Raw genomic sequence first — 17,500 nt, 5'->3', positions numbered from 1 at the left:
GTTCAAAAAGAATTTCCAAGGTTTTTTTCTCTTAACTCAATTAGGGCTGATCTTTTTTCTAATCTTTAAATTCCTTATGAAAAAAAATCATGGAAAGTTTTTTTTTTTTTTTTTTTTTTTTTTTTTTAATCTACCTTGACTGCTCGATAATGATTATAAGATTTAATTTTTGCCTTGGTACAGCTGGTCATATATTGCTCCTTCTTCCTTACCCTAACAAAGACAGTATGGACAGGCATCTGGCAATTTACCGTTTATGTTCATACAAGACATCGCTTTTCACTTATTTGTATGTGTTTTCTACTAATGTATTTATTTGTTATAATTTTATAGGCATTTTATCTTACTTCTCTCTCAGGTCCGTTCTTGCCATTTCACATAATAAGCATTCTGTTCAGGCGTTTTTTTATTAGTTAGATTAATGATCTTTTAGTCCTGTTTCATCGGAACTTTAAGATCAATGTAAATCACCTCCTTCAAAATAATTAGCACATTTATTCAAATTCGCTTTAATTTGTTATCTTACACGAATACAGAGACAGTGATATGGTTACATAGTTAGCGTACCTAAATTAGCAAAATGTTATTCGTATTATCATAGCTGTAAGTTATTTTTAATGAACACCAGACACAATTGAAGTAGGCGAAGATTAAAAAAAAAAATTCAAGATCCAATCTGAGGTCCATTTCAATATCTCATCAGCTGTTCTTAGAATTTAGTGAAATACGGCCAACTACTTTTGATGGGTATGATAATAATGGTGATGTAAACAGTTAATAGAAAATGAAATAATTAGTTAACATTTTTAATGAAACACCAACTTCATCCACAATTTTCCTTCATAATCCCTTTAACAAAAGAACTTATTTTTGTACCAGCTTTCATTCTTGAATCATATATCATAAGCTCTTAAATTCAGTAGAATATGGATATGTAGCTTTTCAAATTCGGGGAACCTACAGTCTTCCCGTATGAAAATCAATAGACGTCTCGAACTATTCAGCTTCCAACCCAGTAGCTGGCCAAAACTTAATAAATTGCTATAAGTTTATTCCCCTCAAAATAAACGCCGTATACGTTATTCCCTCAAAATAAACTGCGTATGAGTTTGAAACTCGGGATTAAATTGACCTCAAGGTCAACATCTATCCACAGAATAATAACCCTTTCACTTCGGGATGTTTAATCTCCCATATTCATGACTTACCTTTGCCAGCTCTTCCAACTGATCCTCCGGGTTAAGCATGATATCCCCCTGGAAGAGTCCAGCCAGTTCTATCGGGTCGGCCTGGTGACTGATGTCGATCGATTCATGAACTGCATAAACGGAATGATCTGTTAAAAATGAGTGATGCGCTGCTATTTTTTTAGTCGTTATGATATTAATATCATATATTCACCTTATGATGGGAATTTAGACACAGTGGAAATGCTAATTGTATCTGTTTTTTTTTACTCTTAAAAGCAGTATAATCAAATTCTTTCGAAACGGTCAATTTATAGTTATCCTGATCAGTATAATCGTAAATTTATTACTTATGAACATTTGGCTTTTAAATGAATTTTTTTTTTTTACAATTTTTGTATGTTCACATCATACGATGCATGTACTTGGGTTGATATGATTTAAAATAACCTTCATCAGAAAAACTGTGCAATAAATACGCTGGAATTTTAGAACGGAAAATTTAGCTGAAAATTTATCAAAACGACGTAAAGGTGTTTCAAGAGCATATTACGCTATATACTGTACACTATGGCATTAGTTTAAACCAGAGGTTCTCAATGGGGGTGAAATTCACCCCCCGGGGTGAATTTTGGGCTTTCAGGGGGTGAATTGTGACAGAAGTAAGTTTATGGTCGAGGAGAGCAATCATAGGCTTTGGCGTAACTGGCCTGTCACGTGGGCTGGGATTATATCATGTGCTGGCCCAGGAAAAATAGATTAGACAGTAATATACAAGTGACCACCCAAGTTAATCCTAGGATTAGAAAAGGTACTGAGGAAGAGACAGATGGCTTGGGAATTAAGTAGGTCCAAGAAAATTACTTGGCAACTCTAAGGTTGGGAACTCCTGGACTATAAATAATTGAGAAGCTGATATCAAGGATCAAGTTGTGCAGGAGATAAAGTCTTCAGCATTTAGCTTATTTTCAATTAAACTTGATGAATCAACTGATGTGACCTCATGTTCCCAGTTGATCCTGTTTGCAAGGTATGTTCACTCAGGTTCCTTTAAAAAGGAGTTCTCTTTTGTTCTACCAAGGCCTCTGATATTTTGGAGAAGGTTTCATCTTTTTTTGAATCGGAAAATCTTTCGTGGGATAATATTAGTGGGTGTTGTACAGATGGAGCACCAGCTATGTTAGGGACAAAATCAGAATTCCAAGTATGTGTGAAAAAGCGAGCTCCAAAAGTGAAAGGCATTTATTGTATGAGCCATCGTCAGACACTAGCCTCAAAAGCACTTCCTGCTCCGCTAGATTAGGTTTTGGATCAAACAATTAAAATTGTAAATTTCGTCAAAGGAGGGGCTCTCAACTCACGACTTTTCAAGGAGTTATGTACTGATATGGATGCAACCCATCATTCGCTTCTTTTTCACACAAATGTTCATTGGTGTTCAAGAGGAAATGTAACTGAGCGAGTATTTCATCTAAAGAGATGAGCTCAAATTGTTTTTTGAAGTGCAAGGTAAAACAGAATTTCCTGCCTGGCTGTGTGATGAGGAATGGATCATGCGTCTTGCCTATTTGGTTGATATAATTGAGCAACTGAAGAAACTGAATCTTCAGATGCAAGGAACGAATACAGACATTATAGAATTCATAGATGCCTTGGAAGCTTTCATGAGTAAGCATGAAAATTAGAAGAAAAGGGTAAATGCAGAAAATGTAGCCATGTTTGAGAAACTGCCATCCATTCTTGATGTTTGTGATGAAGACAAGGTACTTCCACAATATGCAAAAAATTAGATTTTGTAGCATTTGACAGCACTGGAAAATTAATTCAGACGATATTTTCACGAACTTAGTGATTAGTTGGATTTAGTCAGAAATCCATTCAAACTGTCGGTAGAAAAAGTTCCTCATGATTGTTAAGATGAGATTTTGGAGTTAAAAAGTTATTTGGATGTAAGAGATATGTTCGATGAGAAATCAATGATAGAATTTTGGCCTCTGATGTGCGATTCCTACCCAAAAGTGGCAGAAATGACTATCCGTGTATTGCTTCCGTTTGAATCGACATATCTTTGTGAGTCAGGCTTTTCAACTCTGTTACAAATTAAAACGAAGCATCGTAGTAAATTAGAGGTAGAAAATTACCTGCGTTGTGGCCTTTCAAGCACTCATCCGGGTATCCCAGAATTGGCTAAAAAAAAAAAAAAAAAAAAAAAGATTACAGGTTTCGTCAATCGATGAAATGTAATCTTCTGAATAAAAATAATTGCATCAGCTTCAGTTTGGCCTGTTAAATATTTCTTATAAATTAAAAAAAAAAAAAACTATTTTACTTTCATTCAAGTTTTATATATCCATCGATATTTTCAATTTGCATATAATTTGTAATATTCCATTATACATATAATCCATGTCAAGCTGTAAATGTATAATTCAGTTTGAAAAAAATAAAATAAAAGGATTTTTAGAGATATTTGCATATTATATACAATGCAATTTTTGAGACAACTTTTGGAAAAGAAGGGAACTGGGGTGGGGGGGGGAATGACATCATTGCAAATGGTGAAAGGGGTGCATGGGCCGAGAAGGTTGAGAACCCCTGGTTTAAACAGTTCAAATAATGATAATGAAATACAAAATGGAAAAGTCGATTTTGAAGAATAAATTTAATTGAGAATATGTGTTAGTAACATCTTGGCTTACTAATAATAAAGAGCTTTATGTGTACATCTGTACATACTATATATATATATATATATATATATATATATATATCATCTACGCCTATTGACGCAAGGGGCCTCGGTCAGATTACACACACACACATATATATATAGATTATGTATTTATATACAGTATATACACACATACGCACACATCCTTTCACATATACTTCGTATAGATTTTTGGAGTATTCCACCGGAATAGAAACCCGATGCTAAAAACCCGCATATATTGATCCTACCTTTATGGATATACGTATATGGTAGCCTACACTCTATGCTTGCGTTAACGACTAAAAGTACAACACAAAATAAACAAGAGGATTCCGAAATACTAGTTATGGATAGATTCTCCACAAAGAAAACGATTTATCCTGTTGGACCCCAATTTCGAGGGACACAAGATATTAAGCTCAACTCAGTTGAGTTCAATTTTAAGACCAGAGATGGAGTAATAAAACGAAGGATGAAATAACTCGAAACTGGAAATACTATAGGGAAAAAACCCAGTTCTAAGGTAGAGACGTATTTTAGCTAGAAATCTGGCGTTCAATACAATAGCCTACGTATTACGTAATAGATATCTAAACATTGTAAATTATATTTTATATATGCATTGTCAGTGCTATTTTGCCAATATTTATAATGCATGGTTTTTAATGTATCATTTAGAACAGTCATATACAAGGCAAATAAAAATCTTATTTGAACATGTATTTGCTTAATTCTTCTCGACTCTATGATGGGGATTTTCTAAAAAAACAAAAAAACAAAAATGGTAATGAAAGCGTATTATCGTGATTCAGATTTAAGAGTAATGTCTTTTTATTAGAGTCCATAAGAGATTGGCGTAGAAAGGGAAACACTAAATCCGGCCATTTTGAGACACAATTAAAAACAAAACCTAATATTTTGCACGGCCATAAGCCAGAGAAAACCAACTTTTTAGTTTTCTTTTTTTTTTCTTTTATATTCATGTTCATTTTATTGGCGTGTTGGAAATCCTTTTCGGTGTGTGGTGTTTTTTTTTTTTCCTCTCCTTTGCTGATCTTAATAATCCCACCACAAAGAATAACATTTTGATCATATAGAGAAATACTCACACATGACCTCGCTGTTCTCGAAATCATTTGGACTAAGCGGGGCTCCGGGAATGTCGGTCTCCATCTATAAAAGTAGATAATAAAAGTAAAATAACTAACCATTCTAGCCTACTATGTCCAGTACGTAGTATCACCGTTATATGATAAAGAGCAAGTGTGTGTGTCTCTCTCTCTCTCTCTCTCTCTCTCTCTCTCTCTCTCTGTATATATATATATATATATATATGTGTGTGTGTGTGTGTGTGTAATGTGTTAATTTATTTCTTGTCACGCTCAGGGGGAGGGGGTTGTGGTTATGAAAAGGTGATGGGTAGGAAGGGTTGAATCTATGTTCTTGTATAGCTATCTAAATATTTAGGCTTTAGTTTTGGCAAGTCGGGTACACTGGTATATTATAAATAAGACCATTATTGTTCTTTAAATATTTCATTAGTAGCCTTTTCCGAGTTTTTTTTTCAAAATTTATTCAGATATACAATAGAATAGTCTCATATTAACAAGTTCCTATAAACTGTTATTCTGTAAAAAAAAAAAAAAGTGAAATTCTATGCATATATCAATAGAATAAAGAAATTATAAATTGATATTATTTGAGCCAGTGCATGTCATTCAAAAGTTTTTAAATGAAGTTGACACAGCTCTCTCTCTCTCTCTCTCTCTCTCTCTCTCTCTCTCTCTCTCTCTCTCTCTCTCTCTCTCTCTCTCTCTCTCTCTCTCTCTCTCTCTCATTTTGTTTCTGTTCCTGTAGCAGCATATCATTAGCAACCCTCACAAGTTCATAAAACAATAAATCGGATGTCAAGTTTCGCCACAACCTATATTATCTACCGCTAACCACCAGCATATCCATAATTTGCATCATTAACCTCCATATTAAAAAAACATACATGCACATAATTACCGTATAGCATTAACTGGATTATTTGATCTCTCTCTCTCTCTCTCTCTCTCTCTCTCTCTCTCTCTCTCTCTAATATATATATATATATATATATATATATTTATATATATATATATATATATATGTGTGTGTGTGTGTGTGTGTGTTTATGTATTTATGTATGTATGTATGTTTGTATGTATGGATGGATGGATGTGTGTGTGTCTCGTAATTATAGAGAAATCAAACGGACATAAGAATATTTGTTGAAGGTTTAAGAAATAATAATTGATGAGAAATTACGAGAAATTAGAGAACTTGTGGAGATAGGTGAACATCAATACAGCTTCATCAGAGAGAGAGGTACAATTGATGTTGTCTTTATAATGAGAGACAAAAAAAGAGCCCTCTTTGTAGCGAGAGAAGATCATGATTTGGTAATTGATAAAAGTGGGTATGGTTGGTTCAAATTATGTACAAAACACAAGGTGGCAGTAATACAGCCTACGACAAGACCCAGAAATGTTTAGATTTGACTGTTGATTTATTCTACAGCAAGTATAGCCACTAAGCACCTTTCTGTTCGTGTTGTTTATAGACGTACTGGTTGAAGGGTATAAGTATGAAGATCTGTGGGAATATTTGTATGCAAATGAATTGGTAAATAAGGCCAGGACTGAATAAGAATTGCAAGGAAGGGTGAGAGACTGACGGGAATTTATTGAACGGGATAGTAGGAAGTGAAATTTAGGTAAAACTGGTTATGTAGTCCAGCAGGTATTCAGGGGATAGGATGTCTATACAATTAAAATGTTGCTTCTATTTAGTTCTCTGCTAAATGTTCATCCCAAGAAAGCTTTTTTTTTTCCTACTCTGGAAATCTTATGACTGGAGTATAAAATTAGCTTCCTTATCTAAAATATGTTTTTCTTACTCACGAAAGATCGACCGACCGCCTATACAAAATAGAAAAGGCCTACATTTAAACAAGTAGAGCATTTCAAATAGTTAGCATCTACGTAAAGCCAGGAAGGAAGGTGTGAAACCGAGGTTGAATGTAGGAAAAAATAGCAAATTTACTTTTGAGAAACACATTAGGTCTGTGTCTTCTTCAACTGCATAAAAAGAAATTGGCTTATTGAGAAAGTCTTAAGATTCTCGGTGATCAATCTACTCTGAAGAGTGTTTTAATTCTTTCATTCTACCTTGTTTCGAGTATTGTTGTTCTGTCGGGTCATCAGCTGCTGATTCTCATCTTAATTTGTTTGACAGGAACTTACGGGCTATTAAATTTATTATTCCTGATCTACATATTAATCTCCGGCACCGTCGTTCAATTAGTGTTGCATAAGATTTTTTTACAATGCTGACCATCCTTTACATTCAGATCTTCCCGGACAATTCCATCCTGTTCGTAATTTTAGGCATGCAGTTAATTCTAATAGTCAGCCTTCTCCCTCATGAGGCTCTATACTACACAGTATTCTAGAAGTTTTATTCCACCTGTGACCAAGTTGTGGAATTATTTATAGTTTATAGAGGAAATATCTATTGTAATGTTGTTAATGTTTTATTTTAATTGTTCATTACTTCTTAAATCGTTTATTTATTTCCTTATTTCCTGTCCACACTGCGCTATTTTTCCCTGTTGAAGCCTTTGGGCTTTAGAAATTTGCTTTACAACTAGGGTTGCAGCTTAGTTAATACTAATTATGATGATAAAAAGGGGGTTATGGAGTAGTGATTGGGGTAATGTGGACCCAAGCAGGTCACAAAAGTATTCCAAGTAAACTGAAATAAAAAATCTAATACAAAAATAGGGCCATTAGAAAGGAAGAGGAGGAGGAGCGAATAGAAATGATGCCGAGGAGGATTTTGAGATCTCTCACGAGAAACTGAAAAATGAAATTGCGAGTGACAGGTGGGAGGTTACTAAAATGAGAGTGTCTGGAGTGTCTGATTAAGATGGTAGGGCCAAGTGGTAAGAATGGGTGAAGAGAGGGAGGGAAGAGAGTTCGGGTGAAACCAGTTAAAGAAGGCAGGTCAAGAGGGAGGCAAAGGATTATATGATATGGGATAAAGTGAAGGAAGATTTGGAAAAGAATGGTTTGGTGGAAGAACATAATTCTCATAGAAATGTCTGGATGTGATTCATCAAGAATACCGACCCCATGATTTGGGATTAGCAGTTAAATTAAGGACATATATATATATATATATATATATATATATATATATATATATATATGTGTGTGTGTGTGTGTGTATATGTATATATGTGTATATATATATACATATATATATATGTATATATATATATATATATATATATATATATATTCATCATCATCATCATCATCATCTCCTACGCCTATTGACGCAAAGGTCCTCGGTTAGGTTAGATTTCGCCAGTCGTCTATCTTCAGTTTTATATATATATATATATATATATATATATATATATATATATCCTATTAAAATGGAACACGTACTTATAATTACAGCCTATGTTTATAAGTAAATAACAATTAACAAGGGTGTAATGAGAGAAGTAAGTCGCATAGTAAGTGAACCAAAGGTAGCTGGGAGTTAATATAATGTTAAGAGACGAACAGTAGACTATCTTATGACAACCAAAATTGATTTTGTACGAAGGGATTAATGAGCTAATTCTTTCTGCAGGAAGCAAAGTGTGGATATGGTGTGAGTGAAGGATAAAAAGTTGAAACTGGTGAGATGAACTGTTGGGGTCCGATATGCAATGCAAGAATATTAAGGGGCGGCAAATTTTGTAAAGATTTGTAAAAGTGGTTAAAAAGGTAGTTTAGAGTATTTTGAGAATAGTTTTGTGAAGTGTAAAGTATGGAGGACATTAGGCTGGTTAAAAGTGTATGTCAGATATGTAAGAGGGGGAGGAGGTGTATAAAGCATAAAAGGGGCTGGATAGGAGATGGAGGCGAATGGGGTAGTGTCTTTTAGGATGTTTCAAATATTTAAGTGTATAAACTGACTTATGATGTAAATGTTATCTTTGAAGAATTCATGTACATTTTACAAGTTATTGGTAATGAATGTGACTTACCTATTATTTTTTTTCTAAACCCACCCCATCTGATGACTGCCTAATGTTTGCATGTATGTACGTGCTCATATTTCCATAAATGCAATCAAATTATCTTTACTAACTTTCATATTGGTTGTTAAGCTTCGTGAAAAAATAATCAATTGAGCAAATTTCTTTGCATTAATTCTGAATTTCCTTCCCTAATTTTTCAAATTATATTGTTTCAAATTTTGACTGTTTGCCTTTTTATTAGTGTGTATTTCCATTATTGTAGTCCCGATGAAAACTATAAGTTAATGGCTGAAGCAGCTTGTCAACAAAAGAATATAAGTGAAATAACACAATGGCTGTTTCGTTTTATTTCATCAGAATTTTATAGGGAGGATGTTTGGGTTGGAAAGGGTGTATGCCACCTACACACTTCATTTAAATTTAATGCAATATATATATATATATATATATATATATATATATATATATATATATATATATATATATATATATATATACAGTATGTTATTTGATAGTGGCTGGCCATAAAATCACAACCGAAACATTAATGAGGCACTTCACACGCTGCCCACTCGGAAGAATTTCTGAGTGGCAGCGATTTAGCAGCCACCTGCACTGCTAACCCGCCCGGTTCCAGTGTAGCGGTTTATAGAAACCACGAAGACACTCGGGAAAAATCCGTTCGTGGTAAGACATGCCTCGTAACGAGCGAAAATTTTCCCGTGCGGAAAAAATTTCTCGTGTGAAGCGAGCCTTACTTTTTCATGATTCATGTCTCCCAACCTCCCTTCTTCGCTTACATTTGCCACCCTATGCCACTTCCCTCTGCCAATGTACTTGCCTAAGTGAATAATCTATGGCTTGCATAACATTTTAGAAGTATTAGTTTCATTAAGAACCTTTCTGATGGATCATAACCTGTTATTTATGTATAATACAGTAAGGGATTATGATACACACATTTACATGCATATATATGCATATACATATACACATATATAAATTATCATCATCGTCATCTACGCCTATTGACGCAAAAGGCCTCTGTTAGATTTCGCCAGTCATCTCTTATCCTGAGCTTTTAAATCAATACTTCTCCATTCATCATCTCTTATTTCACGCTTCATAGTCCTCAGCCATGTAGGCCTGGGTCTTCTAACTCTTCTTGTGCCTTGTGGACCCCAGTTAAAAGTTTGGTGAACTAATCTCCCATGGGAGTGCGAAGAGCATGCCCAGACCATCTCCATCTACCCCTCAACATGATTTCACCCAAATATGACACTCGAGTAATCTCTTATAGTTTCATTTCTAATCCTGTCCTGCCATTTAACTTGCAATATTCTTCTGAGGGCTTTGTTCTCAAATCTACAAAAACTATTGGATAATGTTTCATTCTCATACCATGACTCATGTCCATTCAGTAACACCGATCTCTCTAAATTGATATATGGTCTGATTTTTATATGTAATTTCAGGCAATTTGATTTCCAAATTTTACTTAACCTAGCCACTGTCTGAATTGCTTTTTTTAATCTGCCATTAAACTCCAATTTTAAAGATCCTATATTAGAGATCATAGCTCCTAAATATTCAAATGATTCTACCTCATTAATCCTTTCTCCTTCCAATGATATTTCATCTTCCATTGCATACTCCGTTCTCATCATCTCTGTTTTTCTTCTAGTTATCTTGAGCTCAACTTCCTCTGATATTTCATTCATTCTGGTAAACAAGCATTGTATATCGTGGGTGTTCTGGTAATAAGGACAGCATCATAAGCATACTCTAGATAAGCTGATATCCTATTACCAATCCAGTCCAATCCTTCTCCATCATCCCTAACTGTTTGATGCATTACAAAATCCATAAGGAGGATAAACAACCTAGGTGACAACACATTCCCTAGGAATACTCGGCTGTTTACTGGAAATTCATCTGATAGGACTCCATTAACTTTGCTCTTGCTATGCTCATGAACAGACTTAATCAAATTTACATATTTAATAGGAACTCTCCCCAAAGTTTGATGCATTACAAAATCCAAAAGGAGGATAAACAACCTAGGTGACAACACATTCCCTTGGAATACTCTGCTGTTTACTGGAAATTCATCTGATAGGACTCCATTAATTTTGCGCTTGTTATGCTCATGAACAGACTTAATCAAATTTACATATTTAATAGGAACTCTCCCCAATGTTGGCCGGTGTACACTATAAAAGACTTTTTCATAGTCCACAAATGCTATCAAAAGTGGATTTCTATATTCTACACATTGTTGTACAACATGTCTTCAAATGAAAATTTGTCAGTACAAATTCTATTTTTCCCAAATCCTACTTGTTAATCCCTCAGCTTTTCATCAGTCTTTCTCTCTATTCTTTTTAGAATAAGCATACTATATATTTCCATGACAACTGACGTAAGTGTGATGCCTCTGTAATTATTGCAATCAGTCAAGTCTCTTTATTTTTGCCATTTTCACCAAATTTTGTATCTTCACTCCACATTCTACAAAATAATATTTTAAGTATTCTGGGGGTCACTTCACACACACACACACACACACACACACACATATATATATATATATATATATATATATATATATATATATATATATATATATATATATATATTACATACATATATACATATGTGTGCGTGTATGTGTTTTCTATAACCTCTTATCTTGCTTTACTGTTAGAAGGGTAAGAAATATAAGATAAACAGATAGGTAAATAGATAGAATAAATACATGAGGATCTTGTCCATATGTTATAACTGCTAACTCTTGATATTATACTGAAGTATAGACTTAAAAAACAAAGATTTTGAAAAAGGACATTGAAAATCTGGGTTCTTATTCTCGTATTCTGTGTCAATAATGGAAGAGAGAATTTTAGAGCAGGATAGATAAAAGTAGTCATTATTCAACAGTTCACTATTATTTTACGATATTTGTCCAGTCCGAAATCCAAGTAGAAATATTACATTTCAGATATCAAGAATCAGGTATAGCAATCGATATTGTGCATTATCTAAGAATAACTAAAACTAACATATATATTGAAGTATATGAGTTAGAAAATAGTTGTATGATATTTGGAAGATTTTATGATAAAAGAATATTTAGAAAATAAAAGAATTATCCTTTTTTAAATGTCTGTATTATGTAGGTTGAAAGCTGTAAGTCTAAAAGCTGTTATTAAGTAAGGCTTGTTGTCAGTACAGCTGGACACAGGCTTTCCTGGAAAATCCCTTTCGGGGGAAGTGTACCCTGACACACCCTTACTGCTCGGCGAGTAACCATACAGCTAATGTAGGGAGGATGGACGGTGCACTTCCTCAGAGGGAGGTGTACCAGAAATTCCTGTGTCCAACTGTACGTGATAGATGTAGAAACATGGAATTACCCCCTTTAAGAAGAATATGATTACAAGGCTTAGGCTTGAGCTGTTTAGAACAAATCCTAATTGGCGGAATGAGCCCTTTGAGACTTGTAATGAAATGTATCAAAATGTACAGGACTCGCTGAATTTAGGAATGCAATAGTGTCAAAAGATCCAAATTGTTTTGAATTTTATATGGAATAATTTAAAAAAAAAAAAAAGATCTCGAAAGGCGTAAGAAACCATTTATGTTATTCGGTTAGAAGTCTATTACGATAATGTAAAATAAATTCAGAAGATTTTACGTGTTTCAAGAGAAACTTTCAGCATGTAGGAATAAAAAAATTGATTCCCAAGTCCAGATCAAAAGTCCTAAATTTTCCTTAATTTAGGTAACTTTCAGTGTCAATAAATGTTCAAAAGTGTATGTGACTTGAAAAGATACAAGCATCTTGTGAGGAGACCATCACCTATTTTGAAATAATGACAATCAAAAGCTTGGGGAGTTTTGAATCATATTTGAAAGAATGAAAATCTGCATTTGTATGTAGCCGTAGGGGACATTTATAGTCTGTGTAGGATCATTTAGAGTAGTAATTGATTTCTTCCTGCCCCTATCTGATGAGTTTCTACTTTCTATCTTATGCCCTAATATAACTTAACTTATCTGGCCTTCCAAATTAATTTTTCTTCAATAATACCATCGAGAATCTAAGTTAATAGAATTATAAGTTAATTTCTTTGTTCGGTCATGATTACTAGGTCATCATTAATTTCTACAGACGTTGATTAGTGACCCATTTGTGTGTTCATTTATGTCCATTTCTTTGTAAATATCACAAATCTATAGCGTGAAGATGATTAACTATTTCGTCGTCCTTTGTCCTAATGCTTGTGTTTTTGGGGTCTAGAGTCCCTAGTCAAGCAATTACCTATATTGTTTTCACCTTATTTCTCTCAAATCATTAAAATCTTTAGCTGCAGCAGACATGAGACCGAAATGTTGCAGTGATCAAGGAGCTTTCTAATGTGTTGTAATTACTGCTGTTACATGCTTATGATATTCGTCACATTGTCAACTGACAATTACAGTAAAACATTAGATCATCTGTCCTTATTCATCATGAAGCATTTTTATATATCCTCCATTTCCATGGCTTAATAACGAAATTTCTTACCGTGTCAGGACTCCCCATTGGCAGATCGAAATGTGAAGGATTGAAGGACTCTGGGTTGATACCTTCACCCTGAATGTGTGGGTCGGAGGATCTTTGTTCGGAAGGGAGAGCCTGTATCATTTGATCTATCCATACTACTGACCACGCAAAGGACCACAGCCACATTTTTCTGTAATAATAATAATAATAATAATAATAATAATAATAATAATAATAATAATAATAATAATAATAATAATAATAACCGCATCTTATGATAACGAAACACAGGTAGCCTACTGATGCCATGTAATTCACGAAAATATTCACATCCAAGCGGAATTGTACTATGATTTACACCCTCTCATCGGTATTAATTTCCACACACAAATAAATATACATATATGAATATATATATAATGTATAGGGAAATTGATAAATGTATAGGTATCTATGATGGATATATATATATATATATATATATATATATATATATATATATATATATATATATATATATATATATATATATATATTAGCCTACATCGGGTTACAGCAGTTTTCTGGAGAATCAGGAAAGTTTATAAAGGAATGGAAATACCGATTATGTGCCAGGTTTCATTGATTATTGATTATCTTGTATAATATTTACTATTCTTGAAATATTACGCTGCTTATTTTATTTCTGAAAGGGAAATTATTTGAAAATCAAGTTATGTTTATTGCACACAAGGCTGGAGAACTTTTGAGTTCTTGTGATAGTCAGGCCTGACAATTAGGTCAGTGGTCTGCATTGTGATAAAGTTTGTGATTATTAAGTTCTTTCTCTTACTCCATTGTTATGTTGTAATGACACACCAACCTTAGTTTACCTAATCTACAAGGCATCTCAGCCATCGGTCCAATTTATAGGTAAATTAGCCTTCATTATCCATAGACCCTTCAGTCTGTTCCAGTCATCCGCAGATAACGTAGTCTCAACTCTCATTATCATCTTATATGTTAGATATCAGCTTGCATGTTCCACATCACCCTCTCCCCCCCCCCCCCCCCCCTTCAGCCTAACATCCTCTCGTGTACCCAAAAGAAAATCTAATGACTATTTTCAAACTTCTCTCGCAGAATTCAAAGTATCTAAAGTAACTCTTTGTAGGTTTGTTGTAATGTTATTTGAGCGATTTTTAAACAAGGTTCTTTTAATGGTGTTTAACATCTTTCTTTTAATTTTATTTACTTCCGTAGAGATTTTGGTTTAATCATTACAGATTGCTTCAGTGTACTAAATTTAGTATTACCAACATCTTGAGAATGAAAAGTATATAAATAGACCTTAGTAGTTACCTTTAGAGTACCGTTTCAATTTTTGGGGGAAGAAAATTGTAAAGATATCAGTTTTAGCCTTTGATATTTTGTACCATTCTTTTAATCATTTTGAAAAAGTTTTATAATTTCCAATTTGAAATATCTCTGATTTCTGAGAAACGTATAGCAGCTCGAATTGTGAGACAGATCATTACCAATATAAATAATAATGTTGTTCCATACTAAATTTCTCCTTCAAAAATATAATTTTGAAATCATAACTACTAAAGCCATCATTATAAAGGTATAGTTTTTTTATAATATACGGAGTAATTACTATAAAAAGATTATCGTAGATAATGGGAGCTAATAAATTAATCGTATGCTGATCAGAACTGGTGAACCTTTTCACCAACAAGCACAATTTAAAGAGACCAATTCCTGTAGCAGACGATCTCATTAAAGAATATTCTCCATTTCGGATTGACTTGGTTCCAGGGGAAATTCTTACCTTTGAGTGGAAAGGAGGGCGAATGGACAGGTGCCGCCTTTTTCGCAGCAGGTTGCCGTATGGTGTCACGGACCATGGTGTTAAAAGCTTTTATAGCAATGATGGCACCAGCATGGGTTTACTTATTCAGGTTAACTCCCTCTAATAGCTCTAATTTATTCACCATGTATTGCCATATCATTTAAGGCAGAGATATTTCTCACGTTGCTCCCATTAGTTTTGGTGTCGATATCAGGGATGTAATCAAATGGCCATAGATTCTTCTGAGATAATCACATATTGCACTTATTATTTTCGAATATTAACTTCATTTTTATTTCCATTTTTATTTGATACGCTAATCCTTGTATATTTCTTTGAAGTTTGCAAAATAAAAACAATAATGTGTAAATGTTATACAGGTTGCAAGCATGAGTGGTTAGGCAGATGGATAATATTCAAAGCTAAATAGCATCTATTGGACCAAGAACATTCAGCATCTGTAACATGAAAGGCCCAACATCATCTCCAGCTTATAATGTGATGGTTATTCTGCTATAAGCTGATTTTTTTTTTTTTTTTTTTTATTAAACATGTCCTTATTTTTCAATCCTTTGTCTTTCAGTCGTGGTTTGGCTGAAAAAGAGAGCGAATTATATTAGACCTTACATCTGAATTTTTCATCGTCAAGTGCATTATTATTTTTATTAGTATGATTAGTAGTATGATTCCTGGTTCCTAACTTCTCGCTCCGCGAAATAAGTTGGCGAATATTCTATCAATTAATAGACAGGTGCAAAGCGTCTAAGCTTATATTCTATTGTAATTTACTTATTTTTTCCATGTGACCATAATAACCTTCTTAATGATAATCTTTAAGTTTTAATTCTAACCCATTCTAAGTTTGAATCAATATGGATAATACCCAGTTCCGAATTTTGGCAACCTATTGTGTTATTTTAAACCTCTTTCTAGATTCATGGCCTGGCTTATGTGCAGTATAGCACCGGCTCTCTGCTATGATTTTGCCAGATATCCACTCCTATCTCGTTCTCTTAACATTCCTAATTTTGGGTATGAAAATAAATGCCGTATAATCTTATTCGTATTTGCATAGATCACGAATACATCAGCTATGTATTGTCCCCGGAAACTTGCTTTTGTTTCTAGTGTGTCTAACTTTGCTTTCATTATTAGGATTGCCTCATCCATATCCATTTCTCTGATGTTAGGTTGTGAGGCATTCCCTTCTATGAATCTCATTTTTTCCCTTTCTTTTTTTTCATTTGTTTCCTCTATCTTTTCATAATTCTTTTCTCAATTTCCTTTTTCAGGTTCTTTTTCCTCTAATTTCATATTTCTATTTTCATTTTATATTTGCAAAATAATTCTTCAATGCTGCTGCTGTAGCACTTATCTTGGATCTTGGGGGTTCTGCAATTTATCTAAATTATTTCTCTGATTGATTTCTTTTCATCAAAGTTTATGATGTAATGGAACAGCATTATTTTCTTATAGTCTGTTCTACAAGACACTGGCCATATTCCTGTTTCTGTCAGGATATCCCAGTATGGAGTACTTGATGGTTGTTCATACACATTTCTTAATATGTATTGATAATTGAAGTTTTTCTAGATTTTTCATAGCTTTATATCTCATTTCTCTACAGGTCTCTCTGCATTGGCAAATATTGTTGGAACAGCCAGTTTCATATACTTTCTTTTTCGCTTTCAATTGCCATTTTTCCGACTTTCCCTAACTATACTTAATGGACCTTTCTTCACTTTTGCTTTAATCTCTTCTTTCTGTGGTTAATTATTGATGCACCATATTTCAGTAGTATTAGTAGTAGTATATAAAGAGTAGAAAGTGAACTCTTGATAAAAATACTTAAGTTAACGAGATGTTACTTTTATTTAAATCTAGCCATACATTTGCTAGTATTTTGAGAATCGTAACAATTGTTGTACTCGGGCTCGAGATTATCAGAAAAGATTAGGTAGTACTTCACGCGGTGATTATTTTTTTTATGCAGGTTACTTGGGCAATGCAGAGCTTTTAATAGAACTTGCATGATTTTGATCTTTTAGTATACCCAATACCATGTGTAATATTAAGTAACAGTAAAATATGAAAGAGCTTTAAAGTTTTATTTTATAAGTATAACTAATGTTACCCAGTTGAGGACTTGAAA

The 17,500-nt window shown here is 33.6% G+C and overlaps 1 protein-coding gene across 12 annotated transcripts in view; it reads right to left on the bottom strand.

Annotated features, from left to right (window-relative positions):
• The window catches only part of LOC137650128 (zinc metalloproteinase nas-4-like), a 241,460-nt gene that overhangs the window by 18,122 nt on the left and 205,838 nt on the right, over window positions 1-17,500 (bottom strand). For 7 of the 12 annotated variants that reach the window (XM_068383269.1, XM_068383305.1, XM_068383284.1 and 4 more), the window contains exons 1-4: window positions 15,328-15,379; window positions 13,536-13,704; window positions 5,010-5,073; window positions 1,209-1,336 (exon numbers count right to left, since the gene is read on the bottom strand). In XM_068383269.1, the coding sequence (XP_068239370.1) occupies window positions 1,209-1,336; window positions 5,010-5,073; window positions 13,536-13,700 (357 nt within the window). In that variant the 5' untranslated portion in view covers window positions 13,701-13,704; window positions 15,328-15,379. Of the gene's footprint in view, window positions 1-1,208; window positions 1,337-5,009; window positions 5,074-13,535; window positions 13,705-15,327; window positions 15,380-17,500 lie in introns of those variants that run through there. The other 5 variants (XM_068383293.1, XM_068383355.1, XM_068383332.1 and 2 more) reach the window with 2 other exon arrangements.

This window comes from Palaemon carinicauda, chromosome 1, assembly GCF_036898095.1.
Source record: "Palaemon carinicauda isolate YSFRI2023 chromosome 1, ASM3689809v2, whole genome shotgun sequence".
NCBI lineage: Eukaryota > Metazoa > Arthropoda > Malacostraca > Decapoda > Palaemonidae > Palaemon > Palaemon carinicauda.
This window is presented reverse-complemented; position numbering and strand designations above follow the sequence as displayed.